General features: G+C 42.7%; 1 protein-coding gene across 3 annotated transcripts in view; it reads left to right on the top strand.

Moving 5' to 3' along the window:
- Window positions 1-20,775, top strand: part of IRAG2 (inositol 1,4,5-triphosphate receptor associated 2) — a 2,448,326-nt gene that overhangs the window by 446,778 nt on the left and 1,980,773 nt on the right. For all 3 annotated transcript variants that reach the window (XM_069628487.1, XM_069628486.1, XM_069628485.1), the window contains exons 5-7: window positions 18,868-18,944; window positions 19,026-19,104; window positions 19,192-19,350. In XM_069628487.1, the coding sequence (XP_069484588.1) occupies window positions 18,868-18,944; window positions 19,026-19,104; window positions 19,192-19,350 (315 nt within the window). The remainder of the gene's footprint in view (window positions 1-18,867; window positions 18,945-19,025; window positions 19,105-19,191; window positions 19,351-20,775) is intronic.

Genomic DNA, 20,775 nt, shown 5'->3' with positions numbered 1-20,775 from the left:
TGACAACTGTCGCCTTGCAATATATGTAACTTAAATTAATTACTTTCTTTTTTTATGTAACACATCTTTCAGTTATTTTTGTGGTTTCTTTGAGACCTGAGACCTGAGACCTGGGCCCCAGGGAACTTGCCCTACGTGCCAAGTGTTGCAGAATTATTTCACTAGGATAATCTAATTTGGTGTAATGTGAAATTTGGGGTTTTGAGCAAAGGTTTTCTAGAAGGTAGTATCTTGGTCCTCTGTTAAACTGGTCTAACATTCGGGGCACTATTAATGCTCTGCTCTTTGTAAAAACAATATTGGATTTGGTTGGTCTAGAATCCATTTTGAAGTTTTTATGGAAGGCTTGGTTATATCAGTCTGCATTTTTTAATTAACGTTGCTTCCAATTGATTGTACTATGGTTATGTAAAATGGATGGGCTATTGGGAACTTTGATATTAGCACTTAATGGTTTTTAGATTTTAGTCTATGTGGGGTCTGCATTCTTGTGCTCCATGTTATCTGTGTTTTAATTAGTTATCAGCTGTCGGTCAATGGATTTTCTCTTGGGCCTTTTAATTGTGTTGCTTCTATGGCTAAAAAAAGTGTTAATGATGACCTCTTTCAGTTATTTTTGATGTTTCTTAAAAACGTGGGCACCAGGAAACGTCCCCCATATACCGAATGTAAAATGATTTCGCCAGCATACTATCATTTCGTGACATAGGAAATTTGGGATTTGAGCACAGGTTTTCTGATGTCTCACTTTGCAATTTTACTCGCACTACACCTTCTCCCATCCATATTTAGTTTTAAAACAATACAAAAAGGATGGAGCGCTAGAATATTCATTGGTAGAGCAGAGCCAGAGTTGACCCAGATGATCAGACTTCACTCGATGAGCCAAACAAGAGTTGGCATGGAAAGACTTGCATCTGACCTCCATTCTTGCCAACCCACAACATAATACCCATACCTGGCACCCATTCTACTCACCCCCACTTGGTTGCTCCTCAAAGCTAGGTTCACACTCAAACAGCCTAATAATGATATCCCCCAAAACATAAGCCTCATTTTGCATCCTGCCTCCCCACCAGTACATATTATATAAATGGTCACTATTATAATTATTTCTGAAGTAAAACTATAGATAATAAACCCATGTAAGTAACAATTTCCCTACAGAACAAGATCGTTGCTGGTCCATCCTTATTGTGATGGCTTAGGAAACCAAGGCACAGTGCAGTTCAGTTTCTCACAACCACATAATGTGTGAAGTATGTAAGGTGGGATTTGTGAGGCCTCGTTTCCTGGTTTCACAGTTTACAATTTAGAGGGAGGAGAGTTAATCTTCTCTTCTTCAATCTTCAGTTTGAGAACCAATTTCTGTAAAGTTTTTATCCAAGGGCTAAACTAGAACATTGATCATTAAACCGAACGTTCACAATATTCCATAAATCTCTTACAAAACCCCAAGTAACATTATAAAGCAACCTAATCAAATAGAAGAGAAATCTCAATAGAAACCTATGTTGAAAAAGCAACTTTAAGTTAAAAAACACACATTTTTATTTCATCTAGTTTAATGTGTAAATTAGTTTATAAGAACTATTTCATATATACATATAATTTCATATAAAGCATATAGACAAACTAAAATGAATGATAAAAAGACAAAAGCTAAAAACGTAATGACTTGTCCCTACATATATCAATCCAGAAGTCAGTAAATCAATTTTGTAATTAATACAGATGACTCAACCTGAATTAAAACAATTGAGACAACCTGTTACACCTATCAGCCCATTGATCCCCTCCCCAAAATGCTGTTGACAATCTTCCAGACATTGTACAAGGCAATCATTAAACCTGTACTACATGAATTAATACAATAAATCCACAAAGCGTCTCCACTTAAACTGGACATTTGAGCAACGAAAAGGCCCAGATATTTCTCATACATTTGAGCCAGTTGATTAGAGTCTGTACATGGGGGGCTAGTTTAATGTGTGCCTGTCCCTTTGCAGATGCAGCAATTTTGCTTCTCTTTCGGCACTCCCAGCTGTGGGCCGATTACTGTAAGAACTGAGTTGATCCAACCTCTACAATAAGCAGAAAAGTCTTACTTGGACATCTGGACATTTAATAAAATATTGTTGAGGGGACATGTATTTATAGTTCAACTGATAGTCTTTATGATATCGACTTAAACTTTCTAGATGTTTATAATTTTCAATCCAGTACCAGGTCTTTTGCTTTCTTGGTAAGTTCTTCCTTCAATTTCCAGAAGTCCAATGTTGATCAGGTAGCCAATTCATGTTTTCAAAAAATGCCAGACGATTTTACCCACGCATCGAAATTGTTTGAGAAATCACTAGGCATCTGTCATGGTCATCATGTCAGGGGCACAGGCATGCAGGGGTCGCATGCACAGGAGACCTGGGTGGACACTGTCCTGGTGCCGCCAGGCTCATGAACAAAAGTAAACAAGAACATCCTTTTAACACCAAAAAGCTTTTATTATGGACATAGCACTTCAGATGCATTCACCTTGAACATTCCATCCATTAAGCAGCCCCTCGTGTATTCTTGGGTGTGGCTGCTAATGGATTGCCTTTGCACGTGCTCACTCTCTAGGAGTGGCAGGGTGTGGCTGGTAAGCCGGCCCTAATGGGTGTGCCCACTATCTCAGCTATATAAGCTGCCCCGATCCTCAAGACAGACGCTTCGCGTTATTCTGCACTTGCAAGCAGCGTAACGCTCACCGTCGCCTGAGGTCAGACTTGCCTTTGAAGATCCTGCTTCCTGGAAATCCTGCTTCCTGCCAGCTAACTTACCAACTGGAGGAAGCTGTTCTTACCTGTACATCTCTTCGGCGAACCAAGTATCCATCTTTACACTTTCCGGAACGCCGAAATCTTCATCTTGGCACCGCAGCACGACACGCTCCATCGTCCACAGCAGCGCCTGCAAGGAAAAACAGAAGACAAGGTTAGACATCGAAAAAACAGTCAGTTTAAGGTTGCGCTTCGCCATACTTCGCGCTTTTCCTTAAAGGAATGGTTCGGTCAAAAATCTTTATTGCCCCTACGGGTCGGCCATGTGTTTTTAAGCCTAAGTCGCTCGATTTTAGAAAGATTTCCTATGGACCTTAGCCGAGTTTTCGTCCATTAAACGCACGCGAAAACAGGCACCAGGGAGCTACCATTTTGTGATAATCCTATCATTTCCCCCATCGCCCTGGCTGACCTGCTTTTGCGGCACTAAATCATATCCCCCGCCCATTAGCCTGACATTATCAAAACATTCATATTCCCCGCCTCTCTCCGTGACGTTACTGTGCTGCGTAGGCAAACGCGCCCAGTCGTCTTCTACGCGACTTCACACAGAACCCGGAAACCAACACAGAGCGCCACTATTCGGAATATGAAACTGTACTTTAAAATCAAACAGCAACACGGTAAATTTGGTAAAGTACATTTATTTGACATTAAATGTTTATAGCATATTCAGCAATTGACATATGAACTCCGAAAGTCATTTATTTTCTTTTATCTCTATCCGCAAATCCTTAAAATGTTATTGAGTCACACGCTGTTCCTTTATGGTACACAGGGTGTTGGTTTTCGTTCAAAGAGGCACTTTTGTCGCACGTTGAACCGCAAGGCTGTTCCATCAAGTAGGCACTAGGTCAGCGTAAAGGTTGATATGTTGCTTCTAGCCGCTAGTACCGCGTAAGGGCATATGGGCCCTTGGCGATCGTCCCATAAGATCATCAGGATTGTGCAGTTGTTTACATTAAGCTGCAGCTGGCGGTTAAAAAAACCATCTGCCGGTGTCTGAAACTGGTGGCATGGGCAAAACGGGAGTATGTACCTATTTTGAAAACATAAAATGTATAAATCGTCTCGCCAGCCGATCTTTATTAATATTATTCATTTTATTTATTACGGCCGAGCTGAAACTATTTGCTTTCAAGTATAGTGCAATGGAGTATGTTCGGCTCTAAAATCAATGCGAAAACTAACTAAATAAATCGAGGTTGGTACACAATGAGAAACGACTTTTTGTCTACATGCGTGTGGAATGTGGACCTGCATGCCCATGTGCCCGCTACAAGGACGATCCCACAAACCTTTTCAAAGCTCTTCATTCATTCATTTATTCATGCATCCATTCATTAATTCTTCATTCCGGTATAAAAGCGTCTAAAGAGTTACTTACATTATATCTGCAATTTCCATTGTGTCTGCGTAATGCAGTCCGTAAATCCCACTGTCTTCTTGACAACGATTTTTCATATACTGAACTAACATGAAACTCGGTCTAGTTTAAAAATGTTCTGCTTATCGTCTCAAACGTTATTGCACCCCCCAAACCCCCTTTCAAATGAAGTTCTTTCAGCATGGTCCCTGTCTCTCAAGGTCAAAAAACAATAGAACCTTATACTGCCAGTGCGAGTTGTGGGCCTCTTCAGGGCACGAGCTGAAAATCAAAGCCGCTGACCTTCACTAGAAATTAGCATACATTCTTTCTTTGCAACATCCCGTAGTAAAGCCATCTGTGAGAACTTGAAGTTTCGAATCCATCTATGTAGTGCGCCTCAATGTGCAAATGCGAACTGGCTTCTCTCTCATCTGCAACGGCTCGCTTGGCGCGTTCTAAGGCCCCAATTTTGTCCTCGTTGTCTGCGAGCTTTGAAGCCCCAAAGAACCATAACTATTGAGACTTTTAATTTTTTGGGGAAGGTCAGGTGAAAGTATGAAGTACCCGAGCAGTTGATTTGAAAGTGAGATTTATTGATTGTTTGTTTTATTATTTGCAATACGCAAGCCTCTCCTCGGTTAACAGTGGCCAGCATTTATAAGAGATTGCGAAAATTAGTTACATCAACAAAAATATATAGATACACAAATAGACAAGGTCAGCAATATGAGGTGAATAGAGAGAGAATTCAAAGATGACACCTAGGTAGTTCGGCACCAAGGATGGTGAAGGTAGGGGTTAGGGTTAGCGTACTTTGTATGCACACTGTACAATAAAATGTATTTACAAAAAGACAATCGTATTACAATTATTTAAACCGGGATTTGTACTTCACGACCAGCTCTCCTTTGGGTGGACATGGCACAGTGGCAATGTTGGGTGGCAATGGATCAGTGCTCTGCACAGAAACGTTAAAAATTCCATATCTGTGCTTCTCTAATACAGCAACAATAAGGCTTTTGACAAAGTCGAACTCCATTTCCTCATAGACTGGTTTGATCACCCATTGCTTACTTCTTTTGAAAAGGCCTTAGTGTAGTGAGGCATCCTTACATTACCCTTAATCCTAGATTGTTCACGGCCGAGATTCTCGTTATGGGCCAAGACGGCAAGTAGAGTCCTATGTCTCATGCCCTGTATGCTGAAATGCAAGCGCTTTGGCTTGTACTTTAGGCACATATTGTGGAACACCTCCAAACCTCCTGTGTGACAGAATTCTGTCAGTCCCCTCAAATCTCTTGATAGTTTTATCGAAAACAATCTTCTCAGTGGCTTTGTGTGTCGGTGAAGATGGATTCAACCACTTCTTCCGTGCCTCCACTGGGGATAAATGGCCATGTTCACATTGGTGGAAATGTAGGTTTTCTGACCAGCGGTGCACGTTGGTACAGTGGTGCATCAGTGACCACCATTTTTCAAGTAGTATTTCCACTGACCCTTTACAAGTTTTGGAGCTCCACCAAAGATGGTTGCTGATAGACTGGGACCACTCTGAAATACTTTCCAAACCTTTTTTTTTCCCTGCAGCTGAGATTTTCTTATTGATTGATTTAGCAAGATGCCATACGTCAAATTGATTAATATGTGGGAACTGCTCTCTTTGTCTTGGCAATTGAAACGTGTCTGTCCGTGGCTATGAGGTCTATGTGCATTCCCCTCGATTGTAGATATTCCACTGATTTTATAAATCCTAGTTTCTCCATGGCCACTGAGGATGTACATTGTGTTACCTGCACGACCACCAAACTCACAATTTTCTTACTATCCATGTCCTGAAAGTGGTAGGTGCAGTACTTGGCAGAAAATCCAGGGCTGTCGCAATGTCCATCGCCAGCTAGCCTGAATCGTTTGCCTTCAAATGTACTTGCTAGAGACAATTGTTCAATTTTCCAAGCATCACTAATGGCCGGAAACAGATAATCATGTTGGTATTTGTAGTACTGTGTTTTTGAAATGAAATGGAGTCCCACAAACTGAAAGAAAGACTCTAACTTTCTAAAACTGGAGCCACTAAAAAGTGATGCAGCTGCACACAGTAGATTGCCTGCTGGCAGTTTCCCCAGCATCGGTTGTGCAGAACATGAGAACGTATGATGTAATCTACAGGCGGCATGTATTGTGACGTTACTGCCTTGTTTTTGACGAGTCACATGAATCAATGGCTTCCTACATACTTTCCCTCTGACGGAATGCCCACATTTCAGCATACTTATAATAGCCTTCAAACAACTTTCGAATGCTATGTATTTGCCCTCTTTCATTAGACTGTCATCCTGCGTCATAGTTGATTCGGCCTGTGACGTTGAGGACATATCACCACATTTGAAAGAAATATCGCTGCTATCAAGTTCTGATGCGTCGGTGAATGCTGCTGCTGGTTCATTCTGTCATTTCAACATGTTACTTCAGCATTGATGGGAGAACACAACAATGTCGACAGCTTTTTTGGTGGCAATTTTTTGGCGGGTGTTGATTGTGTGAATTGATCTGCGACTACTTCAGAGCTATCTTCAATACTTCCAGTATGATGTTGTTGCGGCGGTGCGGTCGTACTGTAGCAATGGTCCAATAAAACTTTGCTGGATTCTCCGGACACATTCATTTCATGTTCTGGCCATTGGACATGAGCATCCCGAGTCTCAACACGCCGCGTCTGAATTAATAGTTCCTCCATAGTGTAAATGGTCTGGCAAGCAACATCTCTCATTCTCTTCACTGTCTGTGTATGTATAGTTCGTAGACCCACGGGTAACTAGAGGACAGATTGGAAAAGGGATGTTCAGTTTAAACACAAGATAGTATAGTACAATTGACTGGAAAAAAACATAAAATAGTCCCCAGCACAAAAAAAATTCTAAAGTTCTGAACTGTTTGTAACTAACCTGATTTTGGTTTCTTTTCTTTACTTTTTTGACTCGACCTTCAACGTCTGCACGCTGTTGCTCTGATACGTATCCGCATGTCTCCCCTTCCTCTTGCGCTGCAACGACTATATTTTCTGTATCCGCATAGACAGCACAGAATGAGGCTCCTCGACTCCCTGAAACATAGTATTTTCATTACTGTGTATCAAAATATTGTTAGCGTAAAACGCACGTGAGGACGAGCACACATGGACATCTCAATAGCCAAATACGATTTAAACATTGTGTGGAACAATCAAACGACAAGTATTCAAGCTCTGATGACCTAGTTCGATGGAGCTGTCAGTATCCATACCTCTGGCTCTACATGGACTGCCACGAATGATTGTATTGAAGAGGAGGCATCGGCAACTCCCTGAAACACAGTACTTGCGTTAGTATGGTTTTCAATATCGTAAACATAACACACACTTGGGGTCGACGGCACAGGTACATATAAAGAGAACCACAAATGTTGCATTATCTAAAAGAATCAAGGAATATTTAAAAATGATCAGATTTAATCAACTTATTTCTCTGATTTCTTTACATCTGCATCATCTAAATGTGATCTTGTGATTGTAGTGGAAGCTCCATCATCTCCCTGAAACACAGTACTTGCGTTAATAGGGAAGAAAGTATAGCAAATGGAATCACGTTATATGATCACGCTCGATGGAGCGGTCAGTATCCATACCTCATGCTGCTGAAGAATATCTAGGGCTGTTGTCAATGTGGTGCGCACTTCCGAAAGCTGTTGCGCCGATTCGTATCCGCATGGTCCCGCTTCCACCGTTATTACTTGAATGTCAGGCTCTGCATCAAGCGCGTGGGTTGACGATTCAACAACTGCCTGAAACATAGTATTTGCATTAGTAAGGATTACAATATTGAAAACACAACACACGCTTGGGGTCGACCGCACAGGTACATATCAACGGCTAACCACAAATGAAACATGGTGTAGAACAATCAAACAAGTGTTCCAGTCCTGATGATCACGGTCAGTTGAGCTGTCAGTATCCATACCTCGGGCTGCCCAAGAACATCTAGGGCTGTTGTCAACGTGGTGGACGCTTCAGCATCTCCCTGAAAGACAGTAATTAGTATGGATAACACTAATTATAACTGAAAACAAACACCAGGGGACGACAACTAAGGTGTATATCAATTGGAAAGCACTAACCAAACAATTGGTGAAATAATCACACGATACATACAAACTATTACTTGACATGCGTAAAACAAGTCTGTAGCGGAATAGCCAAGTATGATTACCTGATACGCGCTAGAAGTGGTTGATAACTGCGAGCACCTGCCGGAAGTAGAATGTGCTTGCTTCAGATTCAAGGGATATTCAAGAAGTTGTAAAGGTAAATTATTGTTTGATAATGAAATGCCAATATTTAAAATTGCCATGCAAGGAGACAGAATACTTGAGTAATGCGCAATATAGCACAGTTCCCTGTGCCCATATATAGATTTCGTTTTATGGGTTATGAAATCTAAAAATAATATACTGATAAATGTCATTATTCAAAAAGCTATACACTTATATCAATGTTGAAAGTATTACAAATTCTAAACAACAACTAAAATATCAATGAATCCTTTCGGCTACCTACTCTACTGCAAGGCCTAAAGCTAAAAACTGACACTTGACTCACCAGTGGCGGATTGTGGATGAATAGAGTGGGAATAGCGTTTGCGAGCAATTTTCGTGTTGATCGCCGTTTGTTCTTCTTTGTTACCCAAGATGTGGTGTACATGTTCGAGGGAAAATGCCGGCTGCAGATGCGGTATCGATCACCCCTCTTGTCTTCAAAGACTTGTTGGACTCTACTTTCCAGCTCATCCAGTGGATATCCGCAATGTCTGACCCATTCTCTTATTCGATCAACAGTTTTCGGGAATACATACATTGTAGTGCCTTCAGATTTAGCATGGGTCTTCGAAGGGCAACCGCTAATCGAACAGGCAGGCATTGTTGAAAATTCTGAAAATTAAATATCAGGATTATTATAAAACCTTGATGAATAAAAATGTCATAAAAAAGTAAATGAACCATACCATGCTCAATGCAGGGTTTGTTTTGGTCGCCGGAACTATACCAGTTCATCATGTGTGGCTTAGTATTTGCATAGGTTACAGAAATTTCTGTTTTGTCTTGCACGAAAAGGAACCATGCTTACATCATAGACTGGACCCCCGAAGGATGCAATTCGATGACAATTGACACAGATGAAAATAAATAGTTCTATTGATAGCATAACAATTGAAACTCAAGTCAATAGCAATGAGACCAATGACCATAGCTCTATTGGGTACTGTAATAGCAAATAGATTGGAATGTAAAAATGACCGAAATATGACTAGGATACATGGCCTTACCTTGACCAATAAACAGTTGGATTCAGCAGGCCGAGCAGTATGTTGCAGGAGAACAGGTAGATGGCCACAGGTAGCACACTGACGAGTTTGCTCGAAGCGGTCACAGATATCACGGCGACGAGCAGATTAGCATAGATCTCAGTGCTGCTCAGGTAGAAGGTTCAGGAGTTGACTTGCAAAGCACAAAGATGTTCTCATGAGACATATCGTGGTTTATAAAGTATTAGAAACAGGGGTGTGTTTGTGAATGAATGACGTGTGTATGTCGTGGTATTGCAGGGGGGCGGCCTGCCTCAGGGGAGGCCTACCTGGAGACACGGGGGTCTGAGGAGGCCATGTGAGCGATGGCCCCTGGGCGTGGGATACCTTTTGAAGTGTACATGCTGTTTGGCACCTTGGCCGTTTGTGCCTGTCACAGCCCCCCATGCCAGCGCTCATTCCCGGGTGCGAACCGCCTTTGATAGAGGGGGTGGGATGGATGGGCCTGGGGCGTGCAGATAAGGCACAGGAAGACTGCTGAATGGAGACACACTTATGTGGATTGCAGGGGGGCGGCCTGCCTCAGGGGAGGCCTGCCTGGAGACACGGGGTCTGAGGCGGCCATGTGAGCGATGGCCCCTGGGCATGGGATACCTTTTGAAGTGTACATGCTGTTTGGCACCTTGGCCGTTTGCGCCCGTCCCTTGCCCTTATGTAATGTTGAAGGACACGGGGCATCCATTTTTGTACCCCCCTTTCCACTCCATTTTGGTGACCAGGCCTCACTGCGATAGTACAGCGCGCAGAGCACATGGCCCACAGCCTCGTTCCCACTATAACTGGAAAAATCCAGAGGTATTTGCAACAGCTAATAAATGTAACACATCACTCTCTGAGATCACGGTCCTGCATGTGAACCGGCTTGAACCATGCACATGGCTCGTTCATCTCCACAAACGTGTCCTTGCCCACGCACCCTCGCCAGTGGAAAGTAACTGCCATTCTGACCGTGTCCCTGCAAGGTATTCTCTTCATGTGCCAGACCACTGACCACGCCATGATGGCCACCTAGCAGATCCCCAACTAACATTAGACCCCTACTGCAGTATATCGTTGCCTAGCAATAACAAATGCCACATATCGGAGATTCTTGTGAGCACAGACCCACACTTCAAACACTGTATTATAGTGGTCAAGACCCTAGACCTAAGGCCTGTATAATCCAATGTTCATTGATAGTATTGATATATGTGTGACTTTTATAGAGACATAACCGACTGAAAGACTTTGAACAAGTGTTATTTGGTGCATGCATTATTGATAATATATTTGGTTAGCTTAGATAGTGACCACCCCGCTTCACAGCGACCTGAACTTAACCCATTCCGAGCACAGGTGTCTGACGTCCATCCTTGAATGGAGACACTCTTGATTGATTTAAAAACTCGAAACAACCGTTGTTAAAATATGTGGTTTTATTTTGTAGCTTATTTTGATGACACAAAAATACAAAAGTTTACACATTGTACAGTTCAGGTTGCAGCATAGCGAGAGAAAATCCCCTGTACTGACCGCTGTCACTCGGGAATGTTTCTCTTATGGCACGAACGGCACAGGCGGGTATCACTCTTCTAACGCGGTGTCCAAGCCTCCTGTGAAGCCACCATGTAAAGGAACGATAGGCCACCAGCCTGGACCACCTGTGAAAAGGAATGAAACTGTTTTTAAATGACCAAGATAATTTTAATAAACGTTTGTTGTCAATGACCATTCTTGTAACTAATGGCATTCTGCTCGGACAAATGCTATCTAGACACTGCACACTATTGAACGACTTTCATGCCTTACAATGATATGTATATGTAATTTTGGATATAGTAGAAGACCATGAAATAGTAGTGGCATCACAAGCAGAGTATACTTACTCGTTACTCGGATTACGAGGACGAACAGTTGCGCGAAGTCCGTGCATAAGCACCATCATTATCCTCAACACGGACCGTGTGAGGCAGGCTCCCCTGAAGTCTGGCAGCTCAGTGATGCATTGCGGTCGTGGCTCGCCTTCCGAAATGTAGGCCACGCATCCCGAGTTTTCACAGCAGCAGCAGTTCTCCTCCTCGGTCGGCATTAGCTCGCACCGATTGCATGTGCACCAGGTGGAAACACTGTTCATACGACTAGGTCCAGTGTCTTCATCCGTTGATTCGTCCTGCCAACTGCTGACCGAAGCCCCATCGTTTTCGCGTGTTTCCCTTTCCAGTAGTTCCTCCTCGGTATACTCGGGCTCGTACATGTAGGGTATTGTATCCATTGTGTGTTGCACAAACTAAAATAATTGATAGCGGTGGTACTGGTATCTGTCCACACGGGCTACAAGCAACGAAGGTAGCTGACCAGAGCACAGAAACGAGTCACAGAATACTCAAAGTAACACAGAGAGAGGAATGGAATTGAAAATCTGCTGCTGTGTGTTGTGAAACGGTCTGTTTATACTTATTGAGGAAAGAGGCGTCCTGCCATTTCCATTGCGACACGTCATTAGCTGAAGCGCAGCGAATGTTGACATGAGATGTGCTTTGGCGTTGTGAAATGGGCAGTACGCGTCTGCTGATGACAGGCTCATGGGCGGGGGATATGATTTAGTGCCGCAAAAGCAGGTCAGCCAGGGCGATGGGGGGGAAAGGATAGGATTATCACAAAATGGCAGCTCCCTGGTGCCTGTTTTTGCGTGCGTTTAATGGACGAAAAACTCGGGTAAGGTCCATAGGAAATTTTTCTAAAATCGAGCGACTTGGGCTTAAAAACACATGGCCGACCCGTAGGGGCAATAAAAAATTTTGACCGAACCATTCCTTTAAACCATCACTTACCTGCTGTCAAACATTGCGGTAGCATCCATCTTCCATCTGGCCGCGTCTCACAGCTGCATTGAGGCTGCATTTCCATCTAAGGGAAGAAAACAGAAGAGAGCCATTATTGCTGGCATAAATGGGAGCAACATACAAAGACATTAAAGAGAATGAACAGCATCACAAGAAAGACTTAACAATCATAGGGAGAAGCATAGTTGCAGCTGGACTGGACTAATCCTTATCAGGGATCAGTGAAGGAACTAGATCCCATTCGACGCGCCCCTGCCAGAAGTAGCAGGATGGAGAGCTTATCTTTCGTAATTCACAGGAGCAGTATCACCATGTACCATCTCTCACAGCTTTTCTACTGAGGGAGAGGCCTGAAGGGGGTGATTCAAGTTCAGCGAGGGCTGCAACCGTGCCCCAACGCCTCCGCAGAGACCAGGTGAGCGTAACAGCATCCAAACTGTTATTCCCAAGATCTCTATTCATTTCCTGGCCCAACAGGGCAAGTAAAGGACATTGAGGGGTTTTCTATGCCTTTAATAGTAGCAATCCTCTTGGCCCAAGTTCCAGGCTTATACGCTCAATCAGAACTGACCGGGGCAAACCCAAGAGTGAGCGCCAGAATGTACCTTCAAGTTTGACCCACTGCAGATCTTATATATATATATATAGCCTCTAAGCCATACAATAATGCTGGGCAAAAGCTCTGTAGAGTTTCAATATCCCAGCTTAACTGTACCCCGCAGTGTCAGTGCATGTTTTTTTTATGCGTTGGGTTTGAATAATTGCTTTGTGGTTTTTTTCCCACCTTCATTGCCTCATTTTTGCCCATGTCCTTTTCACGCCCGATGTATTTGTAAATAGGAACTTGTTCAATCCGTCCCTCTCATCTCAGGGCAGGGATTGATGCACACTTAATTCCTCATAAATGTAATCTTGTTATAATTCATGATCAAGTTCTTCTTTTCTAAGTAAGACTCCAAGGCGATGGCCGTCCTTCGCAGGCCTACAAAGGTATGGTAAAATAATATAATATCTGTTTAGGACAGCCAGTCGACCTAGGTGTTCCCAATCCTTGGGGGGGGGGGGGGGCGGAGTGGTGGGGGGGGGGGGAGTGGTGGGGGGGGTGTCTCTGAATCCCAGACACCCAGGAAAATTGGATAAATAAAGGCTGCACAGAAGTGGGGCCAGCGCACAGCCTTGCTTAACTCCACACACAGTGGGGATAGGTGGCATGCTGGCGACACTCCCGTCCAACTGCACTGACGCCAGGATATGCTCATGTAATTGACGGATGGCAAATAAAACCACCCCAGAACACCCAATGAGTTTAGCTTCCCCATAACCTTACTGGTCTACCGTATCAAATGTTTAAATTTTGTTATATAGTTCATCAGATCACCCTAATCGTATCTTTAGCTCAAAAGGCATATAGTTCATTATGAGTGTTAACTTGTGCAGTCTTACATTTAAAGGTCTTATTAATGTACACAGTCTGATCGTTAACGGAGACTGGGTTAAGAGACTCTTCTCCCCCCCCCCCCCCCCGTTAACATTATATGCCCCTAGAGCTTCCCAGATCTTATTGATGTCCCCCCATCCACCCGCCAGGATTTTTAAAGTGTTTTGCCATTGTGCGTTTTTCTGAGAAAATTGGTGTCGTTTTAGCCAATTTGTATATTTGTTTTTTCTCGTCTCATTAAGGTGCTTCGAAGGGCCCTGATCTTCAATCGCAAGGAGCATTTAACTTCCCTGATACCAATATCGAAACTTTTGGCATGTTGGACGTTTAGTTTGTAATGCCACGGGAGAATTGGCACTAGCAAATCTAGAAGTTAATTGTACTATCCATGTTTCAATCTCTTCAGGGTTTTTACAGTTTAGCTCACTTAATTCTAAGGGACCAATTTTCCCCATATATGACACAAATTCTCTTCTGACCAAATAATTCTGTTTTTCGAATTATTTACCTGTACCCCTCCAAATAACTTCATGCAACCACTGTCTTGGTTCAGATCCAAAGAGGGCATGATTGCCCTGTGATCACTATTAATATTAGAGCAAAGAGTCAAACCTCTTACAACATGAATCAATTCATGTGAGCAATAAACATAATCAATATTAGCTCTCTTGGATCCAGAGAACCAGCTAAAGCCACCAGGTAAATCCCCCCCCCAAAGTGCATCCGTTAAGCATTATAAGGTAACACTCGGTCAGAAACCTAGACTATCATTGTCCAGCCCTGTTTGTTCCTGTAATAATTTGGAGTTCAATGAAAGTCACTTCCAAATCTGGATATCATTCATGGCCTCTATCTTTCCACAACAGTCGGCCCCCATGTTTTGGCCTACTGAGGACCAAACTGGGTTTTATTAGGCTTGATTTGAGTCCTGGGCTTCTGCTCCACGTCTTTAAGAAGCCAAATTTTAAGAAGTGGGTACTGTGGTCTCTGAGCAAATCCTCCACCTCTTTGGAGATATAATGCACATACGAGGAGCATGTTGTTGCATTTTTCTTTTTATGATTTCAACAAATTCACAATCCTTTGTCGAGTACTCTAAGGAATAGAATTTGCTGTAGTTAGTTTAAAAGGACCGTCCTTGTTGATCACATTCCCAAGTTGTATCGAATATACACTCGTCAGTGCTAGAATTAGGGGTTCTGTTGAAGGTACAAGGATGCTTTCGTTTTTTTGCACCACCTTAGCCTTCGAACTCCTGATATGCCGTCGTTCGCACTGCTTGATTTGTGATTCAGGTGTAGAGCATCTCTCAATCACTGAGTCAGTCGAGACCTCAGACTCTGAAGTTGGTCTCAGAGGCTTCCATTGCCTTTTTGTTGGAAAGATTAGCGGGCAAATGATCCTGTACCAGCCATCCCATGATAGAGCTGCCTTGTTTTGCTCTTCCCTCCTTCTTTGACTATTCCTCTTTTTTCTGGCTCTGCGACCCCCCCACCTGACGGAGCACTGGATTTGTTGTTAACGTCATAAGAATTTTCCTGTTTGGTTTTGCAAAACTTTCAGATGGCGCCTCTGTTTACGAGTCAAGAACTAGTCAGGTTTGTTATCATCAATAATGTCATTTTGAGGCACTATTTGTATTGCTGTCAAGTTGCCAATTTTGGTATTTTTAGGTGTCACCCGCTCAACTGGACTGGTTTATTTTTGTCTTCACCTACAGCACCTTGTTGGTGCCATTTAGCATCAATCCTAGTTAAAGTGGCCCCAAACAACGCCATTTATTTGTTTAAGAGGCCACCAAGTTTCAAAAGGATTTTTAGTGCAAATTGCATCGTGCAGATTGCCCCACGGCATATCATGAGATGAGTTGTGTCGACACTCGCACCCAAATCCTCTCCAGTCTCAGGAAACCGTACTGGTGATGCACTTAATCTAGACACAGTAGTCTCTTCCAGAAGGGAAATTAAATCCTCATTTTGTATAGCACTCGGTGTAGAGGTCATGAAATCATTCATAGGAGGTACCATGCACCATAACAGACTAAAGTGAGAAGCACAAATCGAGTAACGAAATGTCAATACTGAATGTGCTGTATCATGTATGTTCGTTGGTGCTGTATCAATGAGGTTTTCCTCAGTCAACGGAGTACTGGGTCATTTAATCGCTGTATAGCAGGATGTTTTTTTCGTTCCATCATTAGCCGTTTTCTTGCTTTCAGGCTTACTCTGCGTACACAGCGTGGGCTCTACAGTTTCTGCAATGCGGCCAGCGCTAGCGCCCTTCTTTTTGGTCTTTCACATGCAAGCATGGGTTATTAGCTTTTTTTAAACTTTAATCTGGTCGTCCTAATGACCAAGGTGATTAACTAATAAAAGGATACTTGCAGCGGGATTACTAGCTTTCAATGTGAAACCGCCACTTTAATGTCAGACTAGTGTGCCGTTTTAAGTAAACGAGTGAATGCCAATGCTCACTGCTTCAAACCACCTTACACTTTCACACGAGCGGGAGACAGGCTTTTATGAGGTTCAGCTGGTAGAAGTAAGAGGGGCTCAGATGCAGGGAGCACGTAGCCAGCAGCAGCAATTTCCACCAAACCACTTTACACTTTCACTCGAGCACAAATTTGTTAGAAAAAAGAAAGGGGTCGAGCCAGCCCCACAATCTGGTGCAGTGGCATGCTGTTTAGGTGCACATCTCAGCAGTTTAACTCAATCTGTTGTGCTACCCTCCCAGATTGTTACCTGTCTCATTTACCCTATTGTTCTTGACATCACCCTCTGGTGTCCTTCCCTTTGCACCACATCCTCGATGCCCTTGACCCCCCCCCTTCCCATTCCCTTACAATTAACTTTGACCTCCATCCCACTTTTGTGGCATTTTGTAACCTTTAACTCCTACGCTTCCCTCAACTCTTCCCCTTTCCTTAGCCCATATTGCACAGTTGTCAGTTACTTGCGCCCTCCCGCCCCCGCCCTTTGGATTGCCCATCACATAGAGCCCATTCCCTTCCCCTCATCACCTTCCATTGACTTGGCTAACATGTAGACGGTATGCTACCATGATTTGCCAATCAGCCTCTGCCAGACACAGCAAGGAGCTCTGGTCTGGGTCTTGCTGGTAGTTGGTAAATTGGGGATGCATTTGTACAACACGCAGCTAAAGATGCCATGGGAACTTTGCTTTCCTTTTGCTCCCAAAGTGCACCTTTTGGAAGGTTGGCTGCTTACTTCAGTTCATGGAGGCAGAGGAAACTGCAAAGGGAGTCCATCTGGGAGCTGGTGAGGGAGTGGAAGTCTGTGTGTTTATTAGTGTGTCATCTTATGTTTTAGTCTGTGTGACTGCCATAATGTGTTCACATGCATGGCTTTACATCTTCTGCATTCACTTGATCATACATTCACTTTGTCACATTTAACTCTTCATACAGTTACTTCTGTCTCTTACTTTTTCTAACATTCCTTTTGACATTTACAGGAGACCCCCCCCTGTAATCACTCTTTTCTCACCTCTATAGTTCACTCTACACGTCCTTGACCCTAACTTTACAGCTAACCTTACAGTTTGCATTTCCATGTTGATAATGTGAAGAGGAAGTGACGCTAAGAAGTAAATGTCTGACGTGAATGTAGAAGTTAGTGTAGAAGACATTTTTAAATTTTTTAGCAGAAGTAAAGAGTGGGGGATGCCATGTGGTCATGTGTATTTGTGACTGTGTAAAGTATATGTGGATATTTGTGTGTTCATGCAACTGTGTACCTAAACATTTGTATCTGTTGATCTGCATGCGTCTTTTGATGCTCCTATAAGAGTGTTCTGAACAAGACGAGCAAAAATGATCACTCATTCTGTGGTCTACTAATTAATCTCTGAACTGTACATCTTTTATAATCTGAACTGTACATCTTTTATAATTGTTTGTGAAATGCGCTCTGTCAACAACACAGAATAATCCAATAGCAGTTGCTATAACCAACATATAGTAAAATCCAAGGGTGCTATAAAACCTTTTTTTATTGAACTAGTTTGTGATGAAGAAATTCATCGTAACATCTAGGAAGCATTCTTACAAGATGAAATGGAAGACACTCTAATAAGAAATGGATCCTTTCTCTGCAACAAAGAATCGCAATAGGCCATTGGTGTATGGGCCGCAGTCGTGCCAACATTATTATTCAGGGTCACATAATCTGACATTCAAAAACACATTCAAATACATGCATTGCCTCTAAGTGGTCTAAACATGCTCCATCTAATTAGGTTCTTTTCCTCCCTCTTACTCATTGTGGAAGCCCATGTGTGGAAGCCCCCCAGGCACATTTGCAGCACTTCTGAAATCGACGCAAGTGCTGCACTCCGTCTACATAGAAGCTGAGCAGGCTTGATGGGACTCTGTTGCTTCTGAAGAGGCTAGATATGAAAGTTTTTATTTTCATTTCACACATTGCTGCTGCTCTGGGCCTGGGAGCAACGACCCAGCCAGCCTGGATGGCAATTTCCCTCTTATCTCTATTCCTAGCCCGCCCCTGATAGGACCAGCAATGGAAGGGGAGGTGATACCGCTAGGAAGGAATGGAGATGGGATTATAAGAGTATCAGTAAAAGGGCAGGAATAGGTGCAGTCTTTGGTATATGCCCAGCTGTATATGGTTAATGTATTGGCTGTAATGTTGTGTGTTTTTTTTATTTTTTAAAGAGAACCAATGGAAAAGGAACTTGGAATACTGTTTTTTTAGTCCAAGAGAGAAAAAAAATGTTTTAACAGTTGTGTAATATAATGGTTTGTTGTCCTTTGACATGAGGAAGACTCGTTCTTATTGTGTTCATCAGCCATTGACTTGTTTAGCAAGAAGGTGTCATGTATATTAAAACCTACTCTGGGGTGCACACTTGCAAAATCTAGTGCATTGTGAGGGTTTCTTCACAGCTAGATACTAAGCATCTTGTTTTGCATCATCTCTGTCCTTTTCTGTAGAATGTTTCTTTGTGATGTTTGATCCGGCTAATATTTGCTGTTATGCTTTAGGGGAGATGTCACAACGAAAGAGGAAACCGTGGCTGTAGAAGACTCTGCTTTTAAGATGCGTGGAAGTTTCTTAGCAGGTGACAAATGTGCGTGTTGTACATTTCCATAAAAGTGGCTTTGTAGTCCGAAAAAGTGAAACGCTTATATTTTTGTTTTAGCCAAGAGAAGGTCTGGTGGGATGAATACTACTTCTGGAAGCTTGGAGGCTTTTGGTGGTGACGTGTCCAGAGGTGATTTGTAAGTATTGGTAAAACCAGATATTGCCATAGTGTTAGGCAAAAAAATACTTGTAATTTAAAACGTGTTTTTTAAACCCATTTTTAGGGAGACCTCTGATTTGATAACCTGTGTTGCAGACCTTCAGTTAAATAATCAAAAACTAGAAGTTCAACAGGGGAAACTAAAATTGGCTCTAGAGGGGGCAGAAGAAGCAAACAATAGACTGATGGAAGAAAATGAAATGCTGCGCACTCAGGTGAAAAAGTAAGCCCCTTTGACCATATCGTACTTGGTACAGATTTAGTTTAAAGTAATGCTGCTTTGAGCATGGTTAAAGTGCACAAATGATTTTCATTGCCAATTGTAAAAAATAGAAGTAGTTAAGAAAAAAACAGAAGATTCTATTTATACATTTGATATTTGTAAAGCAAATGTTCCCCTTGGAACTGGTGATGACCATGAGTTGAACACAAAAGGGAAGGGGAAATTAGTTGGATTGGTGGGAGGGTGTAGTGATGGTTTAATGCTTTCCTGAAGGCTACATGATCTTTGATAATCGGGAGTGTGTTTAAGGGGTTGCACCTCAAACTGAGAAGGTACAAAGGCCTTTTCTTGTGTGATGAAATTTAGGTTGAACTAGAATTCTCGTGTTAGCAGATTTTTGAGCTCTTGGTTGTGTGTTAGTTGAATTTTAGTTGCATTTTTCCTGTACTGAGCTCAGGGCCGATGCCATAATATGCCTTGGGTATGATGAATGGTACCTTGAATTTGATTCTCAGCATAATGGGGAGTCCGTGGAATGATCAGATAGCAGCTGAGATGCCATAGCAATGGGGGCTGAAGACTAGGCGAGCATCTGCAATCTGAATTATTTTAGCATGTAGGTTTGGGCCTTGGGAGGCCCTGATAAATGCTGACACAACAGTCAAAAGTAGAAGAAAGCATTTACAATCATGATTTTGTGACTAATTGGGAAGAGACTGACTATATGGTTAAGTGATCTGAAGGACTGAACCATTTTTTGCGAGCAAGCTAATTTGTGCGTCGAATGTAGGCTTAAAGTCAATGATTGCCAAAAGTGACTTTTTGCACTGGGCTAGGATAATGTCCCGATGAATGTTGCCAAATTTTAGGAGGCTAAGTTTGAGGGTCAGAGTTGAAAGCAATAATCTTGGCTGGGTTGGATTTTAGTCTATTTTCATTCATCTGGTTATTAAACCTTGACAATCATTTGCTAAAGTGGGTGATGATGTTGTTAGAGGCAGCTCTGAGCCTAAGGAGTACCTAGATATTGTCTGCGCGTGTCTAGTACAGATTCTAGGAGCTGGTGAGGTCAGCCAGTGGTGAGGTAAATATTGAAGGGTTGGGAAAGGATAGAGCATTGTCTGACTCCCAAGGGTTAGGGCTGTGTCCTTGATTTATAATGATGGTATAGAGATTGACTGAGTGGTCTGATGTGAGGAAATGATCCAGGTTAGTTGTCTGATTCAAATCTCAATGCGTTGCATCGGCCCAGGTGAATTGCTTGGTCTGTCGTATCAAAAGGCATGATTAAGGCAGTCACTGTGAACGTCCTGATTCCAGTTAATTCTGGCAAGACAGACGTCCACTGCTGGAACTGAAGCCAGCTTGTTGGTGATGGAGTAAGTTGTTGCTTTTAATGAATGAAATTGGGCAATTGTTGTTCTT

Source organism: Ambystoma mexicanum, chromosome 12 (assembly GCF_040938575.1).
Source record: "Ambystoma mexicanum isolate Mex_15411 chromosome 12, UKY_AmexF1_1, whole genome shotgun sequence".
Taxonomy (NCBI): domain Eukaryota; kingdom Metazoa; phylum Chordata; class Amphibia; order Caudata; family Ambystomatidae; genus Ambystoma; species Ambystoma mexicanum.
The sequence above is the reverse complement of the archived record's forward strand: the minus strand, read 5'-3'. Positions and strand labels throughout refer to the sequence as shown.